At 46.7% G+C, this 27985-nt stretch overlaps 1 protein-coding gene across 4 annotated transcripts in view; it reads left to right on the top strand.

Annotated features, from left to right (window-relative positions):
• The window catches only part of Smyd3 (SET and MYND domain containing 3), a 556948-nt gene that overhangs the window by 471692 nt on the left and 57271 nt on the right, over positions 1 to 27985 (top strand). For all 4 annotated transcript variants that reach the window (NM_001025762.1, XM_039090987.2, XM_039090988.2 and 1 more), the window contains one exon: positions 4372 to 4546. In NM_001025762.1, the coding sequence (NP_001020933.1) occupies positions 4372 to 4546 (175 nt within the window). The remainder of the gene's footprint in view (positions 1 to 4371; positions 4547 to 27985) is intronic.

The following is a 27985-nucleotide window of genomic DNA, read 5'->3' as shown; positions in this document are numbered from 1 at the left end:
TGGGCTGACCATATGCCAGGCAGGAACAAAATCTGCAAGTAAGTTATGGACTCCGTAGTGTTAGAGAATCATGAAGGACAGGGAAGATAGATAGGTAAGCGGTTCTCCTTTTAATGGTGGAATATGTACTTACAGGAATCAGGAGCTCAGTGAGTTTGTTAAGAGTCTGAGCAATGAACTTGTAGTTGGTTAATAGGAAATAGAAAAGAAGGCTGCCACATCCAGGTTGCTGTATGGATTTGCTAAGAACAAATCGATCCGTTGAATCATGGAGTGTTTTCAGTTTTATTTTTGTAAAGCTTGCACCTAGATCTCATTAGAGGGTTTGAAAAGACATAGTCAAGACATTTGGATACTAGCGGATCCAGGCTTCCTACTCAATGACCTAATGACACAGACGTCACTCTGAGGGCTCTGTCTCCTTCACCTTTGATTCAGTACTTTGAAGAGACTTTCCAAGCATGTGTAGCTAGGCGGAAGGGAAGCAGAGGAGAGACAGTAGAATGAAGAGCTCAGTAGATGCTTGGTGATTTGGATGGCTACTGAATTTCAGAAGATGAGCTTCAACAAAAGTGTACGTAAAGTCTTCTATTTAGGGCAAGAAGTTGAAGCATGTAAATGTGCATGCACAAAGCTTGGACGTGAAAGGACCCTATTGCTTCGGCAAGTAGAAGAAATTTAATAAAGTGTGCGAGTATGTCATAACTCCCCAGAGACAACTGTGATCTTGGGCTGTAGTCATAGAAATTCACAATATAAAATAGGAAAGGAGGTGGCTGAGCCTATGTAGAGTCCTCCTTCTCTCTGTCTCCTTGCCCACGAATCCCCAAAGTCCCACCTCTGTCTCTCTGCCCAGCCATTGGCTGCCAGCAACTTTATTTACCAATCAGAACCAACTGGGGGCAGGGACCCTCAGTGTGGGGGGGACTTTTGTGCAATTTCAGGAACCCAATTAACACACTACAAGCATTAACCTAAATTCACAACAGCCTTCTGGGAAGTCACTGGGAGGATGCCTTTAAGGGAACCATTAGGTCCTGTGGTCTTTGCCTCTCTCTGCTTCCAGGCTTATTCTGACGCCCACTCCCACCACTGCCATTTGGGGTGCTCACAATGGGCCCTTTAAAGTTGGACTTGAACCTCCATAACTCACAAGCCCATCTTTGCTTCATACGGTATTTTGCATCAGATAGTTCACTATAATCAAGCAAAACAGAATAACCCAATACATAGTTTGGTGAACATATGTAGACATACATAGAGGAGGGGGAAGGGAGAGAGAGAGGAGAGAGGCAAAGATAACGCTTTTTAAAGGATGTGATGACTGTACTGTATCTGGGGAGGTGAGTGGGTCTTCATTCAGGCCAGCCATGAAGGAGAGCACCTCGGTGGATACAGAAGGTGATAGACATGCTGCTGGTGCTGGCCAGCATTCCATCCGGTAGGAAATGGGCATAGGGTTAGTTTTTATGCAAAGTGGCCCAGAATGACACTAGGCAGAGTAGAATGGCTAGATGCGTACAGACCTTGCTCTGGCATCCTGTCTTAAGAAGCTCAACTTATTCCCAAGTGACTTCATTCCCTGTCTGTCTGTGTGTCCATCTGTCCCCACCCTCCTATAGTCATTCAGAGCATTTGACAGAAAGCCCCCATCCTGCATTCGGGTCCCTTTAGCTAAGAGCTCAGCTAAGAGCGGTTATAGTAGACACCACAGGTGGCAAGGCTAAATCTGAGCAGGTATGTGACTGCATTAACTTAGGAAGAGACTTGGAGCTAAAATCGTTCCTCCCTCTGGACTCCCCAGAACGGTTTACATGAGGAGTCTTAACCTTGTCTGCCAGGAGGTGGCTGCCAGTGTTGTGGAGGGAGGTTGGTATGAAGTCCTTTGCTGCCTGGTGGAGGGGGGTGCAGATGTGTTCCCAGGAGTGAGCAGAGACTATCACATCTGGTTTCCACTCGTTAGGCACCCACCTCAGCCTCTTCATGAGACAGAGCATATTATGGAAATGAGTAGACAAGAAACAATGGGGATCCAGCAAGTGGTGTTACAACAAGGCTCAGGCCTTGCCACAGAAATGTCTGGCATTGTGTAAGAGACAGCCATTCCTCCTGACAGTTCGTCAGACATCTAATCCTAGAATGAAAAGCCACAGAGGTCAGCACCACAATCTGTTTCAAAATCAGCGTATTGCCTAAGAAACCGCTTTCCCCCAACCTCTGGGGGATTCGTTCTGCAAACTTGAAAAATCCGTGTCACATGCATACAAAGGAAAATCACCAACTGTCAATAACTTCAAATCACCATCTTCAGGACCCCTTCTGGGATCGGAGCCAGGACTCACCCTAAGAGGTGACATAAAGGGCCCTCAGATTGAAATTCTCCCCAAGGAGAATGGCGTTCTGGAGTAAGGTGTTGTGCCTTAGTTGAGAGGAAACATCTCTCCTGGGAGCTACATATTCCCAGTTCCCAGTGTGGCTCAGTCGCTGGAAGGACCCACTGATGTGTTTTAGGAGCAGGGCTCTGCAGGCACCAGCAGCGGAAAGGTAGATTTTGCTGGGCAGAGGAGTGAAGGAGCTTCGTACCATGGGCCTCAGGGTGTACACAAGCCTCCAGGGTAAGGCTTGCTGGGTTAAGACGCCGATGAAGAGGGCCTGAGTCACAGTTTAGGGGAAGCTCATGGGAGGTGGAGTTGTGAAGAGACAGGAGCAGAGGAGAAATGACTGTCTTCCATCCTCTCCCCTTCGGCTTGTCAGGCTCAGGGGTTGTGATCGGAAGGAGAGAGGAAGGCACTCACACCTCTGCCACGTGTACTGCATACCCCAGTAAGCTTTCCAACCATATCCACGACACGCAGAGAGCTCCACCTAGCTCATGAGAGGACACAAAAAGATTTCCCTCCATTTTAGGACACACTGTCTCACTCGGTTTTTACTGAGATGGGCGTTTTATTTTCAGCCTACCTCAAGGCATTCGACTCTCTCAAAGCTCCAACTCTGACAGAGGACAGAATTAGCTTAGGCTTGAACCAAGCTTTATCGACGGCCGGGATCCATACTGTTTCTTCTGCGGTCTGAATCTTCACATGTTTTTCCCCAAGTGGATTTCTAATATCAAAGCAGAATAGTACAGCGCTACCTCGGTGGGGAGGGGGCGGGGCAGGGAGACGTCCAGGCTCGACACAACAGCAGAGCGTGATGACCCCAGCCGAGTCCCGCACGTGCACACGCACCTTCAGCAGTCTGGTGGAGGAAACCCCATGGCTCCGGTCCTCCAGCTGCCTCTGTAAGAGGGTGGAGTTTCAGTCTGCAGTGGCGAGGATAGAAGCTGGACCAGACACCACACCCCTGTAGGCCCACTACTCTGGAGACTGAGGCAGATGGGTCAGTGGAGCCAGCGGTCTGAGGCCATCCTGAATGCGGTGCAACTCATGGGGAGCGGAATATCATGGGGAGGCTCCACGACATTAATTACTGCCTTAATTGGCACATGGTTAATCAGAAAGTCAGAGCCACTGAGCAATGGCTTTCCTTGCTCTTAAGACAGCGTTTTCTCTTGTTCAAGGTGGACTTATATAAACTGTTCTTAATATTTTCTTCTCTCTCTCTCTCTCTCTCTCTCTCTCTCTCTCTCTCTCTCTCTTTCTCTCTCTCTGCCCATCTCTCTATGAGGTCCCGGCTGTCCTGGAGCTCACTCTGGGGCTCACAGTAGCTCAGAACTTCCAGCTGCCCCTGCCTACCAAGTTCTGGGATTAAAGGCGTGCACCATCACACCCCGACTTTACTATGTTCTCCCAGTATTTGGGTTTCAGGTGAGAGCACATGAGCTGACTTAACTATAGGTTTGGGTCACCTTGTTTCACTATAAACAAGTGTGTCTCTTCAGCCGGCCCACCAGCCGCAGGCCTGTGCACTGGTGTGGGTTGGGCTCCATGCATGCCCGGGACTCAGATGAGTCAGAAGCAAACACATGCTTCTGCCTTCTCCAAACAGATTCTTTTAAACAGAAACAATTCCACAGTAAATACTTGGGAGCCGAACTAAAACTTTAGTCCTGTTTAATAAACACCTTCACTCGTTTCTCAACTAAGTTGAAAGGAAACCTGTACAAGTGCAGAGAAGGACTGATTATTTGGGAATGTTAATTCTCCTGAAGGGTTTAGAGAATGGTTTGTTGGTGTAAACAGGATTTATCTCGCTAAGATGCCACTTGAACGTGGTTTTGTCTCTCAAGTATGTTTCCAGGCTTCTGTGCAAAAATACTGTGTGCCTCCCCCTTCCCATGCCTGGAAGCTCTTCAGCCCTTTAGATGGCTCCGTTTACCTCTGTGCTTTCTTGACGAAGACAATGAGTCCTTAACTAAGTTAATAACAGAGTGGGAACAGGTTCTGGCCCTGTGCCAGGCGATCATAAACAGCAACTCGGAACGTCTTCCCGACATCAACATCTACCAGCTGAAGGTGCTCGACTGTGCCATGGACGCCTGCATCAACCTGGGGATGCTGGAGGAGGCGCTGTTCTATGCCATGCGCACCATGGAGCCGTACCGGTGAGTGCGAGACAGGGCTGAGACCCAGCTGTCTCCACTGTGGCCACGGGGTGGATGGCCACTGTTAAGCCATTCCACTGTTAAGCCAGTCTTTCTTATCAAGCATGCCCACCAGCGTTTAGCATACGCAACCAAACCTTGTCTCGTTCATTCCTGTCTGTTCACCACACATCCATCGGTCACTGGCAAGGCTGTTTCCGGGATGCTGGCACTGTGCTTGTTCAGAAATGAGTTAAATACTGTTGCTGCGTGGAATGGGTGATTATAAGACAGTGCGAGGCTTGCAGTAAGAGGACAAGCGGGGGTGGGGAGGAGTTGGGGAGGAGCATGTGACTCGGTCTTCTCTTTGGACTGCAGATGCAGGTGAAGGAGGTAGATATGATGCTCTTGGGTTGACAGTCGGGGTGGGTCTCCTCTGTTTGTCAGAATTGTCATTTGTCAGAGTGCTTGCTTACGTGCACAGTTGGCCCTGGTAGCCATCTTGCGATCAGGTGAGAGAATAGGAGGCTGTTCTTCTCCAGTGAGTCATTAGATCAGAAAAGAAACTATTGGGGAACCATGGGTAATTCATTACCTTGTGTGTTGTGCAGATATGCACGTGTGTGTGTGTGTGTGTGTGTGTGTGTGTGTGTGTGTGTGTGTGTGTGTTGGACGGCAAAACCTAGCTCTGTAGCCCAGGCTAGCCTCCAACTTGTAATTCTCCTACCTCAGCTCCCTTCCCAGTCCTGGGCTACAAGAATATGCCACCATACCTGATGGCGATTTATGTTTTTCTGGCCTATGATCAGCTCCTCCTGGCATGTATGTGTTTGACCCTAGGTAGTCTTATAATGTCGAGAGCTCTGACAGGAAAGGGAGGTTGAAGTCAAGTGCTAAAGGTTTGGACAGTGCAGCAAGTTTTCCATGGGAGAAAGAAGAGAAACTGAGGCTGAGAACAAGCCAGCAGGGAGAATGCAGGGCAGATGAATAATCTGAAATCAGAGTTACCCAGTGCCCAGCGCTGGACAGGTCGCCGCAATGAAGACAGTGGATACATGGGATATAAAAGGGACAGTGTCAGCAGAGCAGGGAACCTTTCCTGGAAGATGTAAACTTCCCCAGTCTACAGATGATACATTCACGGCCTAGCCAAAGAAAGTGAGACACGGGGAGAATCCCTGTCTAGACCTATGGGACATGGGACAACAGGTACAGGGAGTGGCTCTGAGTGAAACAGGTGGGGCACTGCCTGTCCCCTCAGGAGGGGAACCTTGGGTGACAGACAGCAGAGAGGGGAGAGTACCTCCATCCGCATATCAAGAACAGAAGCAGGTTTAGGATTCAGGCCATCAATATTGAAAGAGATATCCATCCTGTGTAACCCTAGGTCAGCAGTCAGATCTGGGTCAAAACTAGTTGTGGGCTGAGAAGAACCTGACGAGAGCCAAGGCCCCCATAAACATGTCGGTGTCAGAGACCCACAAGCCAGCCAGTGTCTCCAGACCCAAGGGTGTTTCCAGACTTTTGGCAGGTGGCTGCTTTTGTTCCTTCGTGGTGAACTGCTCTGGGGCTGCCTGTGAGTCAGCTCTAATCTAACTTGTAAGATGCTGCCTGGAGGGGAGAGACCAGAGACTTTCCCATGAGCAGTGGAATGTCTGTTCAGGGTGAGGAATTTTGTGGGTTTTCTGAAAGAATGAACTGAATACAGAGAGATAAGGCTGCTCTCTCGGAGCCGTACTGAGCGTTGACGTGGCAGGCAGTCTGTGATGTGATGGTTGGCTCGGTCTCTGAAGGCTGGGGCCTGGCCTCAGGAGCCTAGAACACAGGCAATATGGTGAATGGATGGACCCAGGCCAGGAGCTACAGACTGAGAAATTCTGCCTTTCTCCAAGGCCCTGTGGCAGCACTGGTCCCCCATCCCTTGGCTGTCTGTTTTTTGAAGCAGATTCTTGCCCCATCATTCCCTTCTTTTTTGCCATCCAGGCAGCCCTGCCAAGTCCAACTCAAAACAGCCATTTAAATTGCCCCACCAGTAAGCTCTCACTGTCCTGACTGCCTTGTGAATCCTCTTTTGCACACATGCACAGAGACTTCTGCACAGCACCAACCCAGCTCCACTTAGCTGTCAGTTTGACCAACCAGCACTCAAGTCAAACAGACCCTTTCTGCATAGGTGAGGCCAAGGCCTCCACAGTACACTCCCGTATGTATGAGAAACTGTTGATGACATTTTCATGGCTTTTCAAAGCATTTTCAAAGTGCTTTTGCTCCCTGTAAATGTGTGTTTTGGCCTTGTGCACAGAGACAGGTTTTCAAGCCTGCTTCAGTCTCTCCTCCCTAAGGCTCTATGAGGGATGGCTCTGCAGCATGCTGCCCCAGCCCACTTCCAGTGAGTAGGACTTGTGCCTTTTGCCATCAGAGGGACTGTAGAGCAAGTGTGATGAGCAGTCTAGAACCAACACAGTTAAGAGACTCACAGAACACACTTTGCCCCTTCCCTTTTAGCTCAGGACAAGTGAAAATGGCGGGTGCTTTGGGTGAGAGCCCCTGACAGTCTCAGAACCAGAAGAGAATGGGAAGATGGTGATGACTTTCGTGTGCTGTCAGTCACCTTCATAGTGGCCTAGGACTGCTCTAGGCTGGCCTTTGCTGTCGTTTAGCCAAGGACACAGACAGTGAGGCCCCGGGTTACTGAGCTGTGACTGGATTTCTATCTGCAGGAATAATTTGACAATGTCAATCTACTATTTGCTGTGTCCAGATTGAGGTCAAGCCTCAACTGAGCACTTTGTCAGTCGTGACCTTGAGTAAGCTTGAACTGCTGACCTTGGAGGACACTGTGTCCAGATGCCATCTTCATCCAGCCCACTGCTTTCAACCCCTGCTTCTGCTTTGCGACTCACTTATTTTTACCCAATAGATCTTACTTAACTTTATGACTTTATGGTTCAATTTACTACAGACCTTTTTTTTTTTTATTAAGTCTTCCACAAGGCAAAGTGTCTGTATACATAACCTCATAACAGATATATGTTGTGTCATCTCACAATCAGGCCACAGTTTTATTTCCAGTCTGTTCATTGTATCAAACCATGCTACGATTGAGATCAAACCATTTGATTCCTCTTTGTGTGGTGACATTGTCAGATCTGCATAATAGATCAGTACAAATTCCTAACTGCTCGCCTGCTCTAGTTTAAGTCATGGTCATTTTAAATTTGGGTAGCTGTAGTCACCAAATTGTACCCTACTCCCCACCAGGGTACCCCCACCACTTCATCCTAAAAGGAATATGAATAAGATAAATCTGTTCATGTATTATTATTGTTATTATTATTATTATTATTATTATTATTATTATTATTAGTAGTAGTAGTAGTAGTAGTAATAGTGGTGGTGGTGGTGGAGGTAAGTAGTTGTTGTTGTTGTTGTCCTGATCTAAAGTTATTTCAAAACATATCAGGGTCTTCTCCCTCCCCTTAATCAAAGCCTAGGGTGAGATTCATTGATACTCATGTTAGTCATAAATAGTACTTTTGTGTCCCTGGAAATGACACTGTATGAGCCCCCCTGGGGCCAATGCAGAGAAGCAATAGAAAGAACACTGGGTGTAGATGTCCACAGTCTTATGCCACAGAGAACCAGGAGAAAGGAGTTGTCCTGAGGAGAGGAAGCCAAGGGAGCAAGATTCCAGCTCAGATAGGTGTCTGTCCTTTCCCATCAGTAAGAACGGGGTTGGCGGGAAGAGAAGAAAAGTATGGCTGGTGGCTAGTGGCCATGACATGCTTGTAAGTCAGGAGGTCTCTGTAACCCAGAGAAGGTCAACATTACATGGCTGCGGCACCACCTGCCATTTTGCTAGTCCTTTTGTGACTAGCCCACTTCTGGGTTTCCTCAAGAGAGCAGTTAACTGAGAGCCTGAGGAGATGGCCGGACCAGCGATGGATCAAGTGCTTTTGCTTCCTGTGATTCATTGACTGATCTTAACATTTCATTCATTGTTCCGTCTCCTTGAAACCTGACATAGACAGGGCTGTGTACAACTAAGGCCTTCCCTTTAGCATCACTGGCCTGACATAGACAGGGCTGTGTACAGCTAAGGCCTTCCCTTTAGCATCCCTGGCCTGACATAGACAGGGCTGTGTACAACTAAGGCCTTCCCTTTAGCATCCCTGGCCTGACATAGACAGAGCTGTGTACATCTAAGGCCTTCCCTTTAGCATCCCTGGCCTGACATAGACAGGGCTGTGTACAGCTAAGACTTTCCCTTTAGCATCCCTGGCCTGACATAGACAGGGCTGTGTACAGCTAAGACTTTCCCTTTAGCATCCCTGGCCTGACATAGACAGGGCTGTGTACAGCTAAGGCCTTCCCTTTAGCATCCCTGGCCTGAAATAGACAGGGCTGTGTACAGCTAAGGCTTTCCCTTTAGCATCCCTGGCCTGACATAGACAGGGCTTTGTACAGCTAAGGCCTTCCCTTTAGCATCCCTGGCCTGACATAGACAGGGCTTTGTACAGCTAAGGCCTTCCCTTTAGCATCCCTGGCCTGACATAGACAGGGCTGTGTACAGCTAAGGCCTTCTTCCCTTTAGCATTGCTGGCCCCAGTTTGGCACCTGTCTGCTACACTCTGATAAAACCTAGTAAATTATTTCGCTCAGGATGCCTTAACAACATGTTCTCATCATGTCCCCACATGGTACCCCTCTGTACAGGGGTGCCCCAGAGGTTTTTCTATCTGTCTCGATCTCTTTTTATAAAGACACAAATTGAATTAGGGCCCACCACAAAGACTTCATTTTAACCCAATTACCTCTTTAAAAATCCTACCCCCCAAAGGCTGTCTCGTTTTGAGGTCTTCGAATAAGGGATTATAGAAGGATTTGAATTTGGCCCATATTCTTGGTGGTCTATATGCAGCTCAAACATTGGCGCCTCCCTGTTTGTAAAAATTACCCATCCCAAGGATTGGTCCCTCTGCATCTGTTTTTTCATGAGTGTGGGTCTCATAGAAGTTACCTGTCATTCTTGGGAAAAGTAATAGCCTTTTAGCTTGTAGGGCCACTATTTGAGTTTCGGAGCTCTAAGATTAGGCAGCAGCCCTTGCCAGCATGGCCAGGAGCAACTAGATTCACCCTGGAGACTCCCTTTCTAACCAGCCATGTAGACACTGGCCAAGGAAGGAAGCCAGCACCATCACCTACTGCCTGCCCCCAACTCAGATTACTCATGCCCCAGGACGGTGTCTTACTGCTGAGTTCTGTGGCTTCCTGTGCCAGCTCATGGGGCAGACCAGAGAACCCCGTTGTTTGCCGGTCTGGCTTGTCTTGGTGGGTAATATTTCTCTCTGGCATTCTCTTGTCTATGCTGGGTCAAAGATATTAATGCCCCTTTCCTTCAAATCCTACCAAGCTGGACAAACTCTCAAGAAGAAAGCCATTCTCCACCCTTGAGGCCAAATCACTGGAAACCTGTACTATTTTGTGTTCAGCCCTGTCTGTGAGCAGTGCGTGTGGACTGAGAAATTCTCTCTGGGCTTCCCAGAATAAACACATTTTCCATCTCCAATTCACTTTTCTCTTACACTTCCCCCAAGGGTTACAGAAGCTCTTTGGCTCTTCTGACAGAAAAATCTTCCCTTTCTTATTACAACCAATTGCAGCATAAGCAGAGAGAGAGCAGATCTGAGGGAATCTTCAGGGATGCGGTGCCCTCCTCCCCTTGAATCAGTCTTGTGGTTGGCAGCCCTAACAGCTAGCTACAGAGCTGCTATTTCTCTTCCTTTTCTTACCTCTTAGAAGAGAAAGTAGGCCGTGTGTGTGTGTGTGTGTGTGTGTGTGTGTGTGTGTGTGTCTACACAGAAAATGATAGATATAATGTTGAAAGGCTTAAAAATGTTTATTACATATAAAGCATGTGCTTTATGGTTATAAAAATGCGGTTAGTACCTATATTCCATGCCATTTGTTTGTGTGTTCTGAATAAAATCCATATTGAATTTTTAGAAATTCACCCAGGGATGGATGAGTGGGCTGTCAACTAATTTGCACAAAGGAGGCTGATTTCTCAAGCCTCATAAATGCGATGAGAGTAGAGAATGGTGATAACATCCGTAAAGAGCGGTAAGAGGTTCTCGAGAGAAATGAGGAGATGTGGAGCAAATGTCCTTCAGAATCGTGGTTGCAGCTTTCGACATCATCAACTTACTCTGAGCAAGAAAAACACCCTCTGAACTAGTTACGATGAAGCCCTTGAGCTTGTTAAAGCAGATCGCCATGAAAAACCCGTTAATGCCCTCATTGTTCAGCGTGTCCGAGGGAGGAGGCACAGCCAGCTGCTGAGATAGACAGTGGGCAACCAGAACAGAAGAAGGGAGGTCACTGCTCTGGTAGTGGTAGGGGGGTGGCGACAGCACCCTGCTCTGCAGAGAGTGAAATGGATGATAGAAATTGCTCTGTCTACACAAAGGACACCAATCATACCAACACTGCCCTTCAGAATTAAAGAGGAAACTATCCGCTCTCACTTGTAATGGGGAGTATCGCTGTAATGTCTTCCCAGAGTGAGATAAATCGAGTTCGCCAACTCTAAAAGCATCTTGTGCTATTCGTTAGCCCCGGCTTTCTAGACAAGTTAGGTAAAAGGACCCGAGGAGCCTCTTTCACCTTTCAGTACCCTTAAACCCAAGGCTGATTGCTATGATCTATTAAGTGCCTGCTGTGGTCCAAGCAACTTGCCCATCCCCCACAGCCCCACTGAGGAAGAGCTTAGCCTGCCCTGCCTTCTAGAGGAAGAGGCTGGTACCCTCATGACTTGCTCTTTAATGATAGAGCGATGGCCTCAAGCTCTACCCTCAGGCACATTTATTCTACTGCTTTTAGAAAAGCATTCGAGTCAGAGGGAACTCGAGTTCTGGTTTGGATATCCGATGGCCCCAAAAGCTTATGTGTTGAAGATTTGGTCCCACAGTAGTCAAAGTTGATTGGACCATGGTGATTCTTTCTGCATCAAGGGATTGATCTGTTAATGATTTCATAGCTGAGTGACTATTAGAAGGTGGGACTTAATTGGAGGAATGTGCCTTTGAAGGACATGTCTCCAGTGTCTCTAGCCTCCCCTCTCTTCTTTTCTCCCTCCCCCCTACCTCATCCCCACCCTGCCTTCCCACTGTAGATGGACTTTGAACCAGTCCATCACGATTGACAGAAATCAGACTCGTGTGCACACACAGAAGGGCACTTGCTGCCCACTGAGCTTTCCAGTCAGAGTCACGTCAAAAGTTACAGGATCCAGGGCACAAGGGTACAGGCTAAACTGTACACTGTCCTTCCCTCCCTCCTTTCCCACAGCATACAAGAAGACAGCTCTCAACACCTCTGGTTCACACCCTTTTAGCCCCACAACAGAGGATGTGTTCTGTGCTCCCCAGAGCCCTGTTTAGCAGTATGCATTTTACAGAGACCACTTATAAGAGAGACGGGCACTGCAGCTCCCTCAGGAGTGTAGGTTTGGTATGGGAAACCCATCCTCCAGGAACTTGGAGGATAACTGGAGGGATGGTGTCTACAATGTTCTTCCATGCAGAAATAGCCTCGCGAAGTGTCATGTAGAAAAGAATTCAAAGGGTGGAAAGAGATCCAAAGGCCAATAAACCAGACCCACAGAGAAAGCAGCATGGGAATTCTGCAAGAGCCAATTCATTCCTAACATCTCGGATTCAGCAGCAAAGCAGACTTGGGCCAAGCTGGCTGCTTCAAAGGAAGACTTAATTATAAGAGGAAAAGATGGATCTGGAAGGCAGGCAAGGTCACATCTGTGGGACAGAAGTCACAGAGCTGGCGTGCCTACTCAAGAGTGTGAAGAAGGTTCTGCAAAGGCTCTTTGGCCCCTGGTGTGCGTCATCTCTCTCTGTCTGTAGACAGCTCTCTGTTCATGTTGGAGATGTCACCAGGAGAGAGCACCTGGATCTCAGCAGAAGTTTGAAAGTGTGTCTAGGTCATTTTCTCTAGATAGAAAACTACAGACTGGTAAGATTTAGTTATACCTTTGAAGCAGCCATTTCTGCTCCCTAGTTATTAGCAGATTGATGGACCCTTTGGGGGAAATGAGTAGGGATAAGCCTCTAAGTGCCCTTTAAAAGAATGGTCCTAAGTCATCATTTTTATCTCAGTGAAGAAGATGGATAAATAGAACTTATATAATCATATTTTTCAAGGGATTCAAAGCAGGGGGAGAATAAATAATACTCCAGGGGACTAAACCAACCTCAAAACCATCATTTTAATCAGAAACGTTTGGTTGGTACATTGCATATGGCAAGGGCATATCAAAAGTCTACACTTGGAGCCTAGGTAGCAGTAAGTTAATACAAAGGACATCTATTTCTATACAGGTTATCTGTGGGGTATCTGTGTATATGCTAATATATGCAAAGCATTCTGTAGGACGTAGATTTTAAATTAAAATAGTTTATAACCATAAGAAGATAGATTTTAGGCCCTAAAAACATCCAAACTTCCAAGGCTGGAGAACTGGGAGATCTGTTTGGGGGGCTGCGCTTTCCTAGAGTAGAAGCCATTCTGGGCAGGAGCTGCCTTTTTAAAGCTGGTTTTTATCTGTCAGTTTGCAAACACCCCTCTCCACCCTGACTGGCTCTGTTCCTCTAGGTTCACTGACCACCATGTGTTCGTAAGCTCAGTGTTGCCTGCCAGCACTGTGTGGCCCTTTTCACTTGACCAGGGAGTGGGAAAGAGAAAGCCAGGAGGCACCTGCTCAGGCCCTCAGAGACCCAAAGAACAGAAAGAAAGCAAGTGTCCCCTCGCACTCATGAGCTTTCCATGAGAAGACAACCTTTAATCTAAAAATAACCAATAAGAACAGGCGCTAATCCCTGTTGAGATGTGTGAACACAGTGTAGTCTATTTGGGTTTATAGAAACACAACATCACCGTCAAAGAGTCTTATTTAGTCCCCATGACCTGCCTCTTGATTATCCACGAACCCTCTGTCCCCAGGGCCCCAAGCACAGGCACCCACTTTCGTCCTTTAAACGTGTTTTCCAAATTAAGTTGCATGGAGATAATGTACCCCTCCCCTGTCGCCCCTTTAGCTTGTGAATAGTGGTTTCAGGTCACTTTGCTGTTACCAAGGCCCCATCCAAAGCCAGCTCATAATACAGTTTCCTGATGTGTAAGTTTGCCAGCAGCTGCTTGTCCGTGTCATTGGAACTGTTCAGTCCAGATGACTGACGAGGGACGCTTCTCTAACTACTAGCCCACCTCCCCAGCTGCATCCGCTTCCCTTCTCTCCCTTCATTACTGCTGTCGAATTCTTCTTGACATCATCCCTGTTTGTTTTGATCCCCTAAGTAACATTTTCAAACTTTTATCTAATAAAATTATTTTAGCTCTCTCTCTCTCTCTCTCTCTCTCTCTCTCTCTCACACACACACACACACACACACACACACACACACACACACACAGAGAGAGAGAGGACTAAATAAGCCAGGGGTGGTGGTCCACCCTTATAATCACAACACTGGAAAGATGGAGTTGTCAGGAACCCAAGGTCAGTCCTGACTACATTGCAGCTTCAAAACCCTGACAGACAGACAGATAATAAATAAACAACAGATAAGCCTAATTAAATGTATTATATGTTTTTCCAACTCTCATCACGCTTAACACTAAAAAGGCATTCTTCTTGTATTGACTTCCTTGGCACATCAAACAGCATACTACAGATTTTCTCATTCTCTGAGCTGTAGCTGGCTTCCCTTGTTTCTGACTGTGGAAGATGGAAGCTTGTCTCTCTCACTCACCACAGAGGACTTGAATATAAAATTCTCAATTCAAAGTCATTTTCAATGACAGGCACAAAGACCTGTTGCCAGGCTTCTGCGAGCATTGTCTCAGGAGCCTGTTGGACTCACTTCCTTTGATCTGCCCACTTTGTCCTTCAGAGTGGCCTGGAATGGCTCTTTGATGTGTTTAGGCCTAAGCATTCTTTGCTTTCATTCATGCAAGGCCATTTTGTTTTAAAGACTCTTGTCTTGCTATTATCTCTGTTGAAATTTGTCTACTTTCTTTTCTAATTTCATCTTCTCTGTTTTTCTGAAGACACACCAGTCACTTGTTAAGCTGTGTTTATGCCACACATCTCTTGCTTTGTGTTCTAGAGGCTATCTGGGATTTTATCTTCCAGGTCATTAATTGGATTCATCAAATTAATTTTTTTAATTTACAAGAATACAATCTTGACCTCTGGTGTGTGTGTGTGTGTGTGTGTGTGTGTGTGTGTGTGTGTGTATACACACATATATATATATGGATGGATGGATAGATAGATAGATAGATAGATAGATAGATAGATAGATAGATAGATAGACAGACAGACAGACAGACAGATAGATCCCTTTTTTAAAGCTTTTGTAGATTATGCATCTTGGAAACCTAAGTATTTTTTTAAATTCTCTTTCATTTGCTAGATGATTAATTTTCTTCAAGTTCACTGTTTGCTCTGTTTTCTCTGTTTTTCTTGTTAGTTTTTGAGTTTGGGGTATTTCTTGGTTGTTTATATTTTTAAACACATTTATTGTTATAAATCACATATACATAATCCCTCCATGTAAGAAATGGTTCAGTGGCTTTGATGTCCCCCCAGAAGTATATGCTCATACTCTCCAGTCCTCTCGGACACAACCTGCTCCCACCCCTACCCTTGACGAAGACTATACCTTCATATTTGAAATAAAGGGCTAGAAAGCCTGGCTTATACCTCTGAGCTCTCAGAATGGAAGCCAGTGGTAGAGAAGGAAGGAAGGAAAACCAGAGGTGGGGATCAGGACCCCAGAAAGGCCCGAGAGGAACTAGGGCAGATGGGTTGTCCTACTGCTATGTGTTGTACTGGTTCACTTTGTGGCCAAGGTTAGAGAACATTCTGTTGTAGATGATGATGTAGTAGAATAGTTTGTTCTGTTCACACTTGTCTCCTGTATGACTGACCTAGCACACAGTAGGTATTTTTGCATTGGTAGATTCAGTGCACATAGTAGGTATGCATTGGTAGGTTCAATGCATATAATGAGGTATGCATTGAATTGGCCCTGGTGTTGCTGTAGGTGGGAGGCACAGTTCCTGTATTAGGGTTTTCTAGACCGCAGAGTTCAGAGGGACAGAACTGATACAATGAATGAATAGATATTGTGGATTTATTCAAGTGGCTTATAGGCCAGCTAGTCTAACAATAGCTGTCTATAAACAAAAAGTCCAAGAATCTGGTCACAATGCTGGATGTCTTTGCTGGTCTACAGCATACGCTGGAATTCTGAAGTAGGAGACTCTAACGCCCATGAAGGAATGGACTTGCCAGCAGAGCAAGAGCAAGCAAAGAAAGCAGAGCAGGAGCAAGCAAAGAAAGCAGAGCAAGAGCAAGCAAAGAAAGCAGAGCAGGAGCAAGCAAAGAAAGCAGAGCAAGAGCAAGCAAAGAAAGCTTCCTCCTTCCATCCTTACATAGGCTGCCAGCGGGCGGTGCAGCCAAGATTAGATGTGGATCTCCCCACCTAAAAATATCTGAATTAAAGATATATCTTCCTACCCCAAAAGACCCATATTAAAAGTGGGTCTTCCTACTTCAAATGATTTAATCAAGAAAAAAATCCCTCACAGGTGAACCAACAAGATCGTAATTCTACCTAAAATGTTATAACTATCTCTCATACAACCACAAACACATTACAAATTTTACAAAATGTGGCAGTGTTCCTTGAAGGGCATTCTTTTGATTTTCTCAAATTTAAGTATGACAACTAAAATTCTCTCAATTGATATTATATTTCTTAAGTTGAGGAAAAGAAAATAAAAATTTCTATACAAGCCACATTTTTAACAAAATATAACAGAAAATACTCACATTGGTCATAATCCTTCTTTCTGTAGCTGGCCGAGGGCCTTAGCTGGTATTTGTAGCTACCTTCCTCTGCTGTGCATTCTGTGTCTCCTCCACCCTCAGCAAACACCTCAGCAGGTTTTGGCTCCTTTCCTGGAGGAGTGACCCATACCTTCATTCCTGAAGAATCCGTACCTTTCTTATCCTGTCTGTATTAGGCTGTTGTTATTCCTTACTGACCTCAAGCACAGGACATGGTACCACAAGAGACACCCTAAAGTGTCTCCTGTACTCCAGATATAATCTTTCTTAGCTCCATTGTGGAGAAGCAATCCAGTTTTTTTCTCAGTAATCTGAATCAGTCATCTTCTAAACACCCTTACTCCTTTTGTAGCTTGTTGGCTTAAGGCCATTAGAAGCTCAATGTGACCAGGGGGATATCTGTGTCCAGTCCAATGGAATGTTTGTTGTGGCTCCTGGCAGAAGCACTCCCCATTCTGGATGCATGGATCCTGGCTATGAAAGAAACCGTACCATATTATTAGATACTGATTTCAACCATATACCACCTTCTGGAGAACCCTGCCCCAGCCCTCCAGACTGCTGTCACCCAATTGACATGGCAACTGTGTCTTCAAAAGGCCATGCCATCTTTCTGTCAGGCCAACTGCTATAGGGTGCTACAAGGTTAGGAAGAACATGGTAAGACCAGTGGACTTCATGATCATAGCCCCACCTTCACATTTCTCTGGCTGGGAAGTGAGTTCCTTCATCAGAAATGATACTGTGTGGAATACAGTGGCAGTGAATGAGGCATTCTGTAAGTTTACCAATGGTAGTTTTGACAGAAGCATTACATGAAGAAAAGCAAATCCGTAACCAAAATAAGTATCTGATCCAGTAAGGATGGACCATTATCCTTTCAACAGAGGAAGTGATCCAATGTAGTCAGCCTGCCACCAGGTCAGTGGCTAGTCACCATGAGGAATGGTACCATATCTAGGGGTCAGGGTTGGTCTCTGCTCTGGCAGATCTAGCTGTAACCAAGTCAGCCTTGGTGAATGGAAATCCATGTTGTTGAGTCCATGGATAACCCCCCCCCCCCGTCTTTGCCACCGTGGTCATTTGTTCACAGACCCATTGGGCAATGACAGGGATGGCTGGGGAAAGAGGTTGATGGTCCACAGAACGGGTCATCCTATCTACCCGATTATTGAACTCCCCCTCTGCTGAAGTCATTTTTTGATGAGCATGGGACATAAGTCGTTTCACGTCCTTTAGCCATTTTGAAGAGATCTATCCACATTCTTCTTCCCTAGTGTACTTCTTACCTATTTTCTAAGCATGCACTTTCTAGGTCTCTGACCATCCAACCAACCCTTGGCTACAGCCCATGAATCAGTGAACAATTGTACATCTGGGTGTTTCTCCTTCCAAACAAAAAGTATGTCCACATGTACTGCCTGAAGTTCTGCCCGCTGTCAAGATTTCCTTTTGCTGGTGTCTTTCAGGGTTGTAATGCTGCAGCTGCCCATTTCTGGGTGATGCCTGCATAACATAGCAGAAGCATCAGTGTAACAGAACCATGTTTTCTCTTCCTCAGTCAACTGATCAGAAGGAACACCCCATGAGGCTCTTGGAGCATGCTTGGCAGCAGACACCATTGTAATTGGAGTAAAAACCATAAGCATTTGGGGCAACTTCTTCATGTAACTTGCTTTTGCTTTCTGGCCCTGCTTAGGCCTGATCATGTATATTCCACTGCCATACTGCCATTTGATAATGGATTGTTATTGCTGCTATGTGTTCTATTTCATAGCTTGGTAGATCAGATAATGTTGAGTATCATATCATATGGTTGCTTGGTAGCCCATTATAAAACATTCAGTCTCCACTAAGGCCCAATAGCAAGCCAAGAACTGTCCCTTTAAACGAACATGGTTGTAGAGCCTTGCTCTAAAATCCCAAAGGTCTCTTCTGTGATTCTCCTATAGTGGCCTGCCAGAGGCTCAAAACGGCATCCCTATCTGCCTCCAGTACGTTAAGGTCTGCTGGTTCAAGGGGTAGAGCAGACCCCACAGCAGCCTGGACCTGGTGAAGAGCCAGCCCTCTCCTGTTTCAGGCCTTGCACAAAGCTAGCAGCTTTCTGAGTCACTTGGTATGTGGGCTGGAGTAACACATCTAAGTGAGGAATGTGCTGTCTCCAGAATCCAACAGACCCACTAAACATTGTGCTTCTTTCTCAGTGGTAGAAGGGACCAGACGCAGTAACTTACCTTTCCTCTTTAGAAGGAATATCTCTGAATGTCAAAAACCACTGGACTCCTAAGAAAAATTTTACTTATCTAAAAGGCTCTTGAATTTTGGGTTGGTTTATTTCCCATTCTGTGACATACGTATGTATTACCAACAAGTCCAAACTGATTGCTACCTCCTGCACACTTGGTCCAATCAGCACAGTGTCATCAATTTAGTGGACCAAGGTAGTATTTTGTGGAAGAGATAGATGACCATAATCCCTTTTAATTAATTTCTGACACAGGGCTGGAGAGTTAGTATATCCTTGAGGTAAACTGTAAATGTATAGTGCTGGCCTAGCCAATGAAAGCAGATTGCTTCTGGTGGTCCTATGGACAGGTACCAAGAAAAGGGCATTCATTAGACCAAAGCTGCATATTGTGTACCAGATGTGTTAATCTACATGCCACATCTGGTACAGCAGCTGTAATCAGAGTCATAGCTCGATTAAGTTTTCAAGAGTCAGCTATCATTCTTCATGATCCATCTGTCTCCTCACTGACCAGAGAGGAGAGTTAAAGGGAGGTGTGGTAAGTCCTTGATGGTAGCACTAATTTCTGAAACTAATTCCTCCTGGGGTGTGATACTGTCTTTGATTCTCCACTTTCCTGGTAGAAGCAACATCACTGGGTTCCATTTGGCCCTTCTAACTCTAACAGCCCTCACTCCATAGATCAGGGAACCAATGTGGGGATTCTGCCAACTTGGAAATATGTCTGTCCCGATAATACATGCTGGAACTGGAGAAATCACTTCAGGATAAGTTCGGGGTCCTACTGGACCTACTGCAAGTAAGACTTCATCCAAAACTCCAGTAATCAGCAAACCTCCATGAGCCCCTGCTTTAACTCAGGGGCCTCAATGTTCCTCGATGTCTCCCAGAGTCAGCATCAATTCATATCTAGTATCCAAAAGACCCCATAAATTCTGAATACTTTCTTTCTCCTAGTGTACAGTTGCCCTTGTAAAAGGTCCCTCAAGGGAAGGACTGGAGAACATCAAAACCTGTAGGCATTTTTCAAGCTCCTTCCTCAGGGGAACCTGGGCACCCCCTCATACAAGGGGTTCTGGGTCTGCAAACTGGCTCAAGTCTAGAAATTGGTTTACAGGCCGCGATTCCCATTAGCCACAGTCCAATGTAGCCTTTCTTTCATTCGTTTGAGAATGTCTCTGCTTATACAGATAAACAAAAATGCAGACATTTGTTTGTTCGTTTAATCTGTTTCATGCCATGAAACATCAGGATTGACTAGCCAGCACCAAAGGTCCACACAGGTGACACCGTGATAAAAATTCCTTTGCCAGTGCTGTCCATTATGGGTCAGCCCAGTATTGCCATTGGGTTGCCTACGCTGCCATTACAATAGCTAGGATCACCTTGCTGTTGGCAATTTAGGGCCACCTGGCCCCTGCTACTTCAGGACCCAGTTGAACCCATTGCATTTAATTCATCCAACTTTGCAGCAGCATCTCCAGCCCTCAGGTCTGCCCTGAAGAAAAGGACAACAACGAAGCTCTTCTCACGTGCTGGTGCCGCCCCTCACTGTTTTGTGTCTTGTAGGATTAGTGAAGGGCTCCTCTTCTGGGTCTTCCCGTTGTGGAGGATTAGGTTTTACACAGAGTACCCACTCTAGCATTGCAATTTTCCCAAGCCTTAAAATCTCCTCATCAACACTGAGCCAAGGGATACCAGGCATCTACAACTCCTTTCCAGTAGGCCATCTTTTGACAAATGCTTCAGCCAACCATTCAAATTTTTGACGCCTTTTTTTTAACCAAGTGACCTTCCACATTAAACCTAGCTCCGTCCTTCTGCATACAACAGATGTGATTTGTCTCCATTTAGAGTTGAAAAGCTGTGGCTGGGAGAGCTGAATGCCTTACCCAAGGCCACACACGCAGTAAGGGGCGAAATATTTCACGCTTGAAACATTCTTCCCACGACCTGTCCTTCAAGATGACAGGCAGCTTCAGATTGAAACATGTGCCCATGAACCTAGGACAAGGAACAGGGCCTTCGGTGAGATGGCCCTGGCATTGTGTGGGTGGAGGGAGACTGCCCTTTTGCCCAGGAGGAACTGAGCCAGGAAGTCTGCATGCTCTCACACTCTCCAGTTTCAGTTATCAAATACCTTTGAAATTATTTTCTCCGAGCAACAGAAATACCGAATCCTCCTCTCCGTCTCGGTTTCTCAGTGAGACCTTTTCATCTCGTGTTGTTTCATAGTCTTTAAATAACATGTAAGTTCCGTGGGGACTGAGAGGGCTTGGAGATCATGGAGATCGGACTTCCAGCCGCCAGACAATTCAGTGCAGCTCCCAGGTGGGAAAATCAATGTCTGCCCTGCAGAGGTGAAGCGTGCGTGCCATCGTGTCACGCTGCAGACTACTCGGAGAATTAACCGACCCTCCTCGAAACCTTCAGCTTTCCAGTGCAGTATATTTGATGTTTGCCTTTCTGCAGACACACTCTATGTATTTGAGTAGGAATCCGAGTCAGTGGTGCCTCCAGGAGATGGTATCTGTCTGTTAGAAGAGGCTGGGCTCAGTTATCTGGAGCCAACAGGCAGCTCCAGGCTGAGGCACCCCTTGCACCCATGGGAGATGGGCCTGAGGGAGTTGCACACTCACCAAGCCCCTTGCTCTGATGTCGTCAGTCCGGGCTGGCGATGTGGTGGCTTCAGAGGTTGGTCTGGTGTGATGCCACATATGTGGAAGCCCAGTGCTCAGGACAGTAGGTGGCGTCAGGTCTGCAAGTTCCAAGTCAGCCCGTGCTACAGAAACAAGTTCCTGTGGAGAGAGGAAAGGATTTAAAAGTAATTTAGTGCAGAGGTTGCCGAAGCTACTTTTCATCCCCCCTCCTCCTGCATATCCTTGTCTCTACCCTTCCCAGGCCGAGGTTCACCAGACGTTCTAGTAAGGACTGCAGCTCACTGCAGTGTTAGAGTGTTCGCTTCCCACTTGGTGAATAGCCATCGGCCCTGTCCTCATGCACAGCTACGCAGGACTTAACCACCATCTAAGAACCAAGTCATGCAGTCTCCTTGCATCCATTACAGGGGACTTCACGTCCATAGCTGTTCTGATTGATCATGACTGTATTTTAATACTCCGCTGGAGAAAGCTTGCCACATGGGCCTACATTGACATACTCATGCACTGGGCTGGGAACAGCATGGAGGGCCTCACACACGGCCTGCATCACCGAGCCACACCTCCACCTCCTGTGGTATATTCAACACATAATTATTAAAATGTTAATTAAATCTTACATCATTTGAAAAAATCCCTCCCATTCCTGATAAACTCTGACTGCGTGGGTCCAGTGGGATCGACACTTGGCTTCCTCCTGGCATCCTGGGTCTTTGGCAAATCAAAACAGCAAAGGCTGTTGCATCCCTCTACTTGGCCAGGGGTTTTCAACACTGGTGACAGCAGAAGACTCAGCATAAGGGGCCGGAGCCATCCGAAATCAGCATCAAGGCATCGTGGTGATGATGGCGCCAGTCCCTGGCCGGGAGTGAGAGAGCCCTAGGTTCCCGGTCTTCATTGTGTGAGACTTCGGGACTTAGCCTACACACATCAGCAGCTGTCTGCGAGCAGCTCCGAAGGTTTAGGACAACGTGCTGAACATAAACGGTTTCCTGTGGAGTGTCTAGCAGCAGACAGAAGTCAGACCACGACTACACCCGTGTGCTAACGTAGGTGCCCTTTAGCTGAGCCTGAACTCAACCTTCCTGAGCACACACCTCTTTTAGAAAAAGATGCCATTTGGAGAGAATGATCTGACTACTGGTCCCCAGCTCTGTAGTGTGACCATAGCCTGTCACTGTGGGTGGGGTGTATCAGGATCTCAGAGTCGAGCTTTATTTGGAGTCAGGGTCCCCTCAGTGTTTTCAGTCAGGTTGTCTTGGACTCAATTGGAGCTCGCCTTTATTCTCCCCCGCCCTCCTTAATGCATCTGGTCCAAACAGGATCAACCTCCTGTTCTGGCCACAGAAGTATATATAACTACCCAAGAGGTGTAGATCTGTTTCTAACTTAATAAAACTGGTTCGGGACAGTTCTGGGAGGTGACACCCTGTAGAATGGCTAATGTTCCATTGGAGCTAAGACCCCTGTATCTGGGAGGAAACAGGCTGACCCCAGGCTCACCTTCTAGAAATTACACAGAGAATCAAGCCATTGTTAAGGGCTTTCCTGGATCACCCTGAGCTCACCTGTGTCTCTGGGCAGGCAACAAGGCAGATGAAGTACCATGAAGAGTGCAGGTCTATCACTGTCCCCAAGTGGTGACCTGAGTTCATTGGGTGCTTGTGGTAGGCAAGTCTGGAATGAAGTTGGTTAGAGACACTCCCACCCGCCTTCTTTTTCTGTCTTTTCTTTTTGTACCCCTTCCCTCCCATGTCACCATAAGCCTTGTGGTTTTTTCCCTATGGGTTTTGTTGTTTTGTTTTTGTTTTTCTGAGACAGGGTTTCTTTGTGTAGCCCTGACTGTCCTAGAAGCCCCTCTGCAGACCAGGCTGGCTTTGAACTCACAGAGATCCTCCTGCCTCTGCCTCCCAAGTGCTGGGATTAAAGGTGTGCACCACCACCGCCCTGCCCTATTGGTCTTTCTAAAGCATGTTCTCCGACCTCTCTGTTCCACTGGGTCTTCGGATTGGTCCTTCTTCATCCTGCCTTTTAGGGACATCTTATAAGAGTTAGCAGTGCTGGAGGCCCAAGTGTGGAAACTCTGACTGTCAAAGTCTGTTTGCCAAGCACTAGCCTCGTAGCAATCTGCTGGTGCCTAGAAGGTAAGACCTCTGTGGCCATCCACCTGCTTGGACTCAAACTCCCCTGTGTTCTGCCCTTCCAGTCCTCGCATAGATTAACAGAGGAGCCTTGGCTCCTCCCAGCCCTGTCCTGTCTATTTGGATTCTATTTAAGTCTTAGTCTCATAAGTCTTGTTGTCATGTTTTCTTTGGTTTCTCTACCATGCAGGGCTGGGTCTAGAGTGGAAAAGCTCAGTTCCCGCCCGGCATGCAGGAAGTTCTGGGATTTCCCATCGCAGCACTAAGGGGGAAATCCCACGCCAGCCTTCATTTGATAAAAGACAACAGACGAGTAGCTAGCCTTGTTTATCTCTGCTCACCTTATCTTATAATTAAAAAGGCCCAAATTCCTCTAAGGGGGAGTTCCCCCAAAGACTCCCTTTGTGAGTTGTTTATTTGATGCAGGGCCCTGAACACTTGTGTGTACACGTCGCATGCCTAATGTCATCTACAAGAAAAAACTTAATCCCATGTCCTCAAAGACCTTGTCAGTAGCTGAGGCAGAGCCTGGGTCTGAACAACATTGGGTTTCCTCTTTGGCCCCGTGCTTATGAGCTGAAATGAAGATTACTACGTGTGCTGCTGTGGTTGGAAGAGGATATTTGTCCCAGCAGGGCTCCCCAGGACTGTGAGCTGAAGTTGCCTACGATGTCTGTCATAATTTGGTTTCTACACCTCCAGCCGGCCAGATGCCAAGTGAGTCATTCCTCAGAGATGGATGCCAGAGATGCAGAAGTCCACTCTTCAAGAGCCCAGATAGGTCTTGTCACCTACAGCATAGGGAAGTTGGGGAACTGGTGTGTAGCCCATCCCTATTCACAGTGTTATCTGGAGCAGTTTTAGTGTGACCTTGGGAGGGGAAGGGATTATTGTTTCAGGGCCTGACTGCCTATGTAGACTAGTTACTTCTCAATGTGTTTCCACTCCAAAGGACCTAGAGAAAGTCCACCCACCCACAGCCCAGGTATATCAGAGGCCGAGTAAACCCATGTAAATGTATCAGACAATGGCTAAGGACATCAGAGGTTCTGAAGAGCAACTTTTTAGGCAAACAGTCCAGTCAGTAGCAGCTGAGAGGCCCTGGCTCGGTACCTTTTCCTCAATTCCCACTTCACCAGATGGGGTTAGTAAGTTTTGGTTAAGAGAAGGCTGTCAAGGGAGAAGGGCTGTGTGGTCACATGAACTTGTGGAGTAGTAAGTAGTTTACTGGATGACAGACACAGCGTGGGAATAGGGTGAACATGGGGAATGAGGTTCAGGAGGTAGGATCCTGAGAGTGACTATATCTGGTACCTTGTCCCATCCCCACCCAATCCACTGGCACAAAATGAACCTGCCTGGCACCAGACGGGCAAGGAGAGGTGGAGTTCGGATGCGAGGAAAAGAGCCTGTCCTTGCCTGCACAGGAGGTGGGGACCTTGGTTGTCTTCATGAATATCTCTGCCCGTGGCTATAATATAATTGTGTAAGTCTATTCCATAATGAGCCCACCAATTTGAGCTTTAAGTTAAAGTGAGCCTTTTAGTATATCTTATGTTTTAGAGCATTATCAATAAAGGAAAAGGACAGCTGCACCTTGCAGCAGAGAAACTTGGCAAGCTCCGCCCACGAGTTAGGCTGACCTCACTGGCGATGGGAGGAGGGTATGTATTCTCTCCGATCTATACAATGAGGAGAGCACCGTTGAGCATTGAGAGATGAACCAAGGTCAGAAGTTGTTGTGCAGAGCGCCTGACACCGCTCTTCACGGCTGTCATGTTAAGATTGAGACCTGCCTGTCTGTCAGTGGAAGCTGGGGAGACGGTGATGCAGATTCCTGAACAGCAAGATTGCCCTCCCGGAAAACTAACAGGAGTCAGTTAGCATCTGGAGTTGATCAGCAATAACATTCCAATACTAGCTTCCCCCATTTTGGCGAGTGTTGCTTGGTAGTGTAAGGCGTTGCAGGCAGGAACCTGAGGATGGAACTCATGGGGACTCTCTGTGCTGCCGTCATAATATAGTTAGTCTAAAATCCTGACAAAACAAAATCCTTATCTTTAAAAGGGTATCAACAATATGAAGGTTCATCTTCCCATTTGGGAAGTAGTTAAAAGCAAAGGAAGTCGCCAGGCTGCTGAGAATCAGAAGCATTGGTGCGACCAACAGGTGGCGTGAGGGTTCCAGGAAGCTGGCTGCTCTCTGTGAAGAGCTCGCTCTATTTATTGTAGAGCTTCCCATCACTGGGGACACAACTCTAAGACTGTCAACTGAAATAGAGGAAAAGCTCATTTTGACTAGCATCTTTGGAGGATTCAGTGAATGATTACATGACCCTGTTACTATGGTAACATCGTATGTCATGATGTGATCATGTGGAAGGGAAGGCCTTTTTACTTCATGGCTGTCGAGAAGGCAAAATTCCTTTCATAGGCATACCCCAGCAACCTGACTTCTGCCCACTCGGCCCAACCTCTTAAAAGTTCACCACATCCCAGCAGTGCCACAGGCTGGTGGCCATGCTGTTCACAAATAGGCTTAGGGTGATCATCAGATCTGTACTATAGCACGCCTGTCTGTCAAGAACTCCCAGCTAACACTGAAGCAAAGTCGGTATGCCTTGAACATCCCTCCTAAGGAATGCTCTAAAGCCAAAGCTTCTATTAGAGTTCAAGTAAGATGCTACCATGTACAAAAGTGCCATAGTGTGAAACTTGCTTTAAGATATGAAATTATTTAGAATGTCTATAAAGTGATGTTCACTTAAAATGTGTATTAGACTTTCTTCCCAATCCCCCTAGGATCACTTACTCTTTAGACACACACACACACACACACACCCCTGTTCCAAAATTCTGAAAATATTCAAAATTGAGAAGCATCTTGCCAAAGTCCAACTGGTGAGCTAATGAGTTTTACTGGAGCTGCTTATATAAGTATAGGTGAGAGGTTATAGGAATAGAAATGACATGAAGACAGCTTCGTCACCAAAAGCCCACTGCAGCATGGCAATGGGCCATGAAAGCTAGAACCCTGGAGCATACTGCACAGTTCCTAATGGTTTGGAGGGTGTCTATTCCAGGCAGTTGTATGCTCCAAGATTCTTCAGGTAACTAAACGTGTCTGACAATGACTCTCCACAATCCATATTGCTTAAATGTATTTGCAGTGGTCAGTTTCAGGGACTTCCTGAAGACTCTGTAGTTTACTTTCTGAGCTTGCTGAGCTTGCCTGCAGGATGGAATGTTTCACCTCTTTTTAGGACCTCCTGTGTCCTGATCAGGAGCTTTCCTTTGAGAAAGGAGCATTTCCTCTCAGAGGAAATGGCAACACAACATACCCCAGTGCAGACATGCTGCCCCCACCAAAAAGGAGGCCTTTGTTATTGCATACGTGAGGAGCTTATAGTTGAGGTTTTTGAGAATCACAGAAATGAGACAAGAATGGAGCCCATTTTACTATCTATTGTTAACTGCCCAGGTCCACAGATCCCACTTTGGGGAAGGAATCCCATTCTGCTTGCTTGAGTAGGGCTTTTCAATCTGAGTGCTTCCTAGAGAGCTGTTAGGTATGGAAAGGAATGTGTTGGGCAGCTGTGCTTTGTGGCGAGTGTGCAGTTGTGGTCGTGTTAGTGAGCCCTACAGAGTGCAGCCTAATTACTTTCAAGTGATTCCTGAACCAGAGACCAGTTAGGTGAAACAGATCCCATTAAGACCAACGTGGGAAGAATCCCCAGATTTCTTGTTCTCTTATCAGACAGTAAAACTGCTGGGCATGGGTGGGTGTGATGGGCAGAAGCCTCCCTCCTCCATGAAGTAGCTCTCCAAGAACTTGGTTCCCGCTACCAACAGCGGAAACAAAGTCCTCTTTGTATGCTGTCTGGACAAATCCTTGTAAAGATTCCAGTTCAGAGCTCCGTCATTGCTATCCACAGCTCACCACATACCTGTGCCCATCTCCTTTGGCCTTCCACAACATCAGCACCGTTTTAGCCACAGCCAGTCTGATGACTGCCCACACAGGCTTGGTGGTATTTCTGCTCCTCTGGGCAGTGATGAGTTAAGCTGTCACTTCAGTGGTTGCCCTCACAGGGGCTTTATTAATACCAAACCCCTGCTCCAGATTTGACCTTCAATCACTGAAAAACAAGAAAACACTGAAAACAACTTCAACCAAATGAAAAATCCTCGGCCGAGAACTCGGTCTAAACACCCCCACCTCCATATGAGTGATGCGGGAAACTGAGCCACCCGGCAGGTACATTTTTAACTGACGGAAAACACAGGCCGTTAATGGCTCTTCTGGGACAAGGCTGTGAGGGCAGAGCTGGCACCGATCATGGCGGAGTCCTAATGAGAGAGAAATCACTCAAACTCGTGCCTAAAATAACCAGGGACGAAGAATCCGGGAAGACCCATAGCTCTGACCAGACATGCTCACCAAAGGCTAGCTCCCTCCCATGGCACAGATGGGGAAAGC

Source organism: Rattus norvegicus, chromosome 13 (genome assembly GCF_036323735.1).
Source record: "Rattus norvegicus strain BN/NHsdMcwi chromosome 13, GRCr8, whole genome shotgun sequence".
Taxonomy (NCBI): domain Eukaryota; kingdom Metazoa; phylum Chordata; class Mammalia; order Rodentia; family Muridae; genus Rattus; species Rattus norvegicus.
Note: the sequence above shows the minus strand (reverse complement) of the source record. Positions and strands in the feature narration are given on the sequence as shown.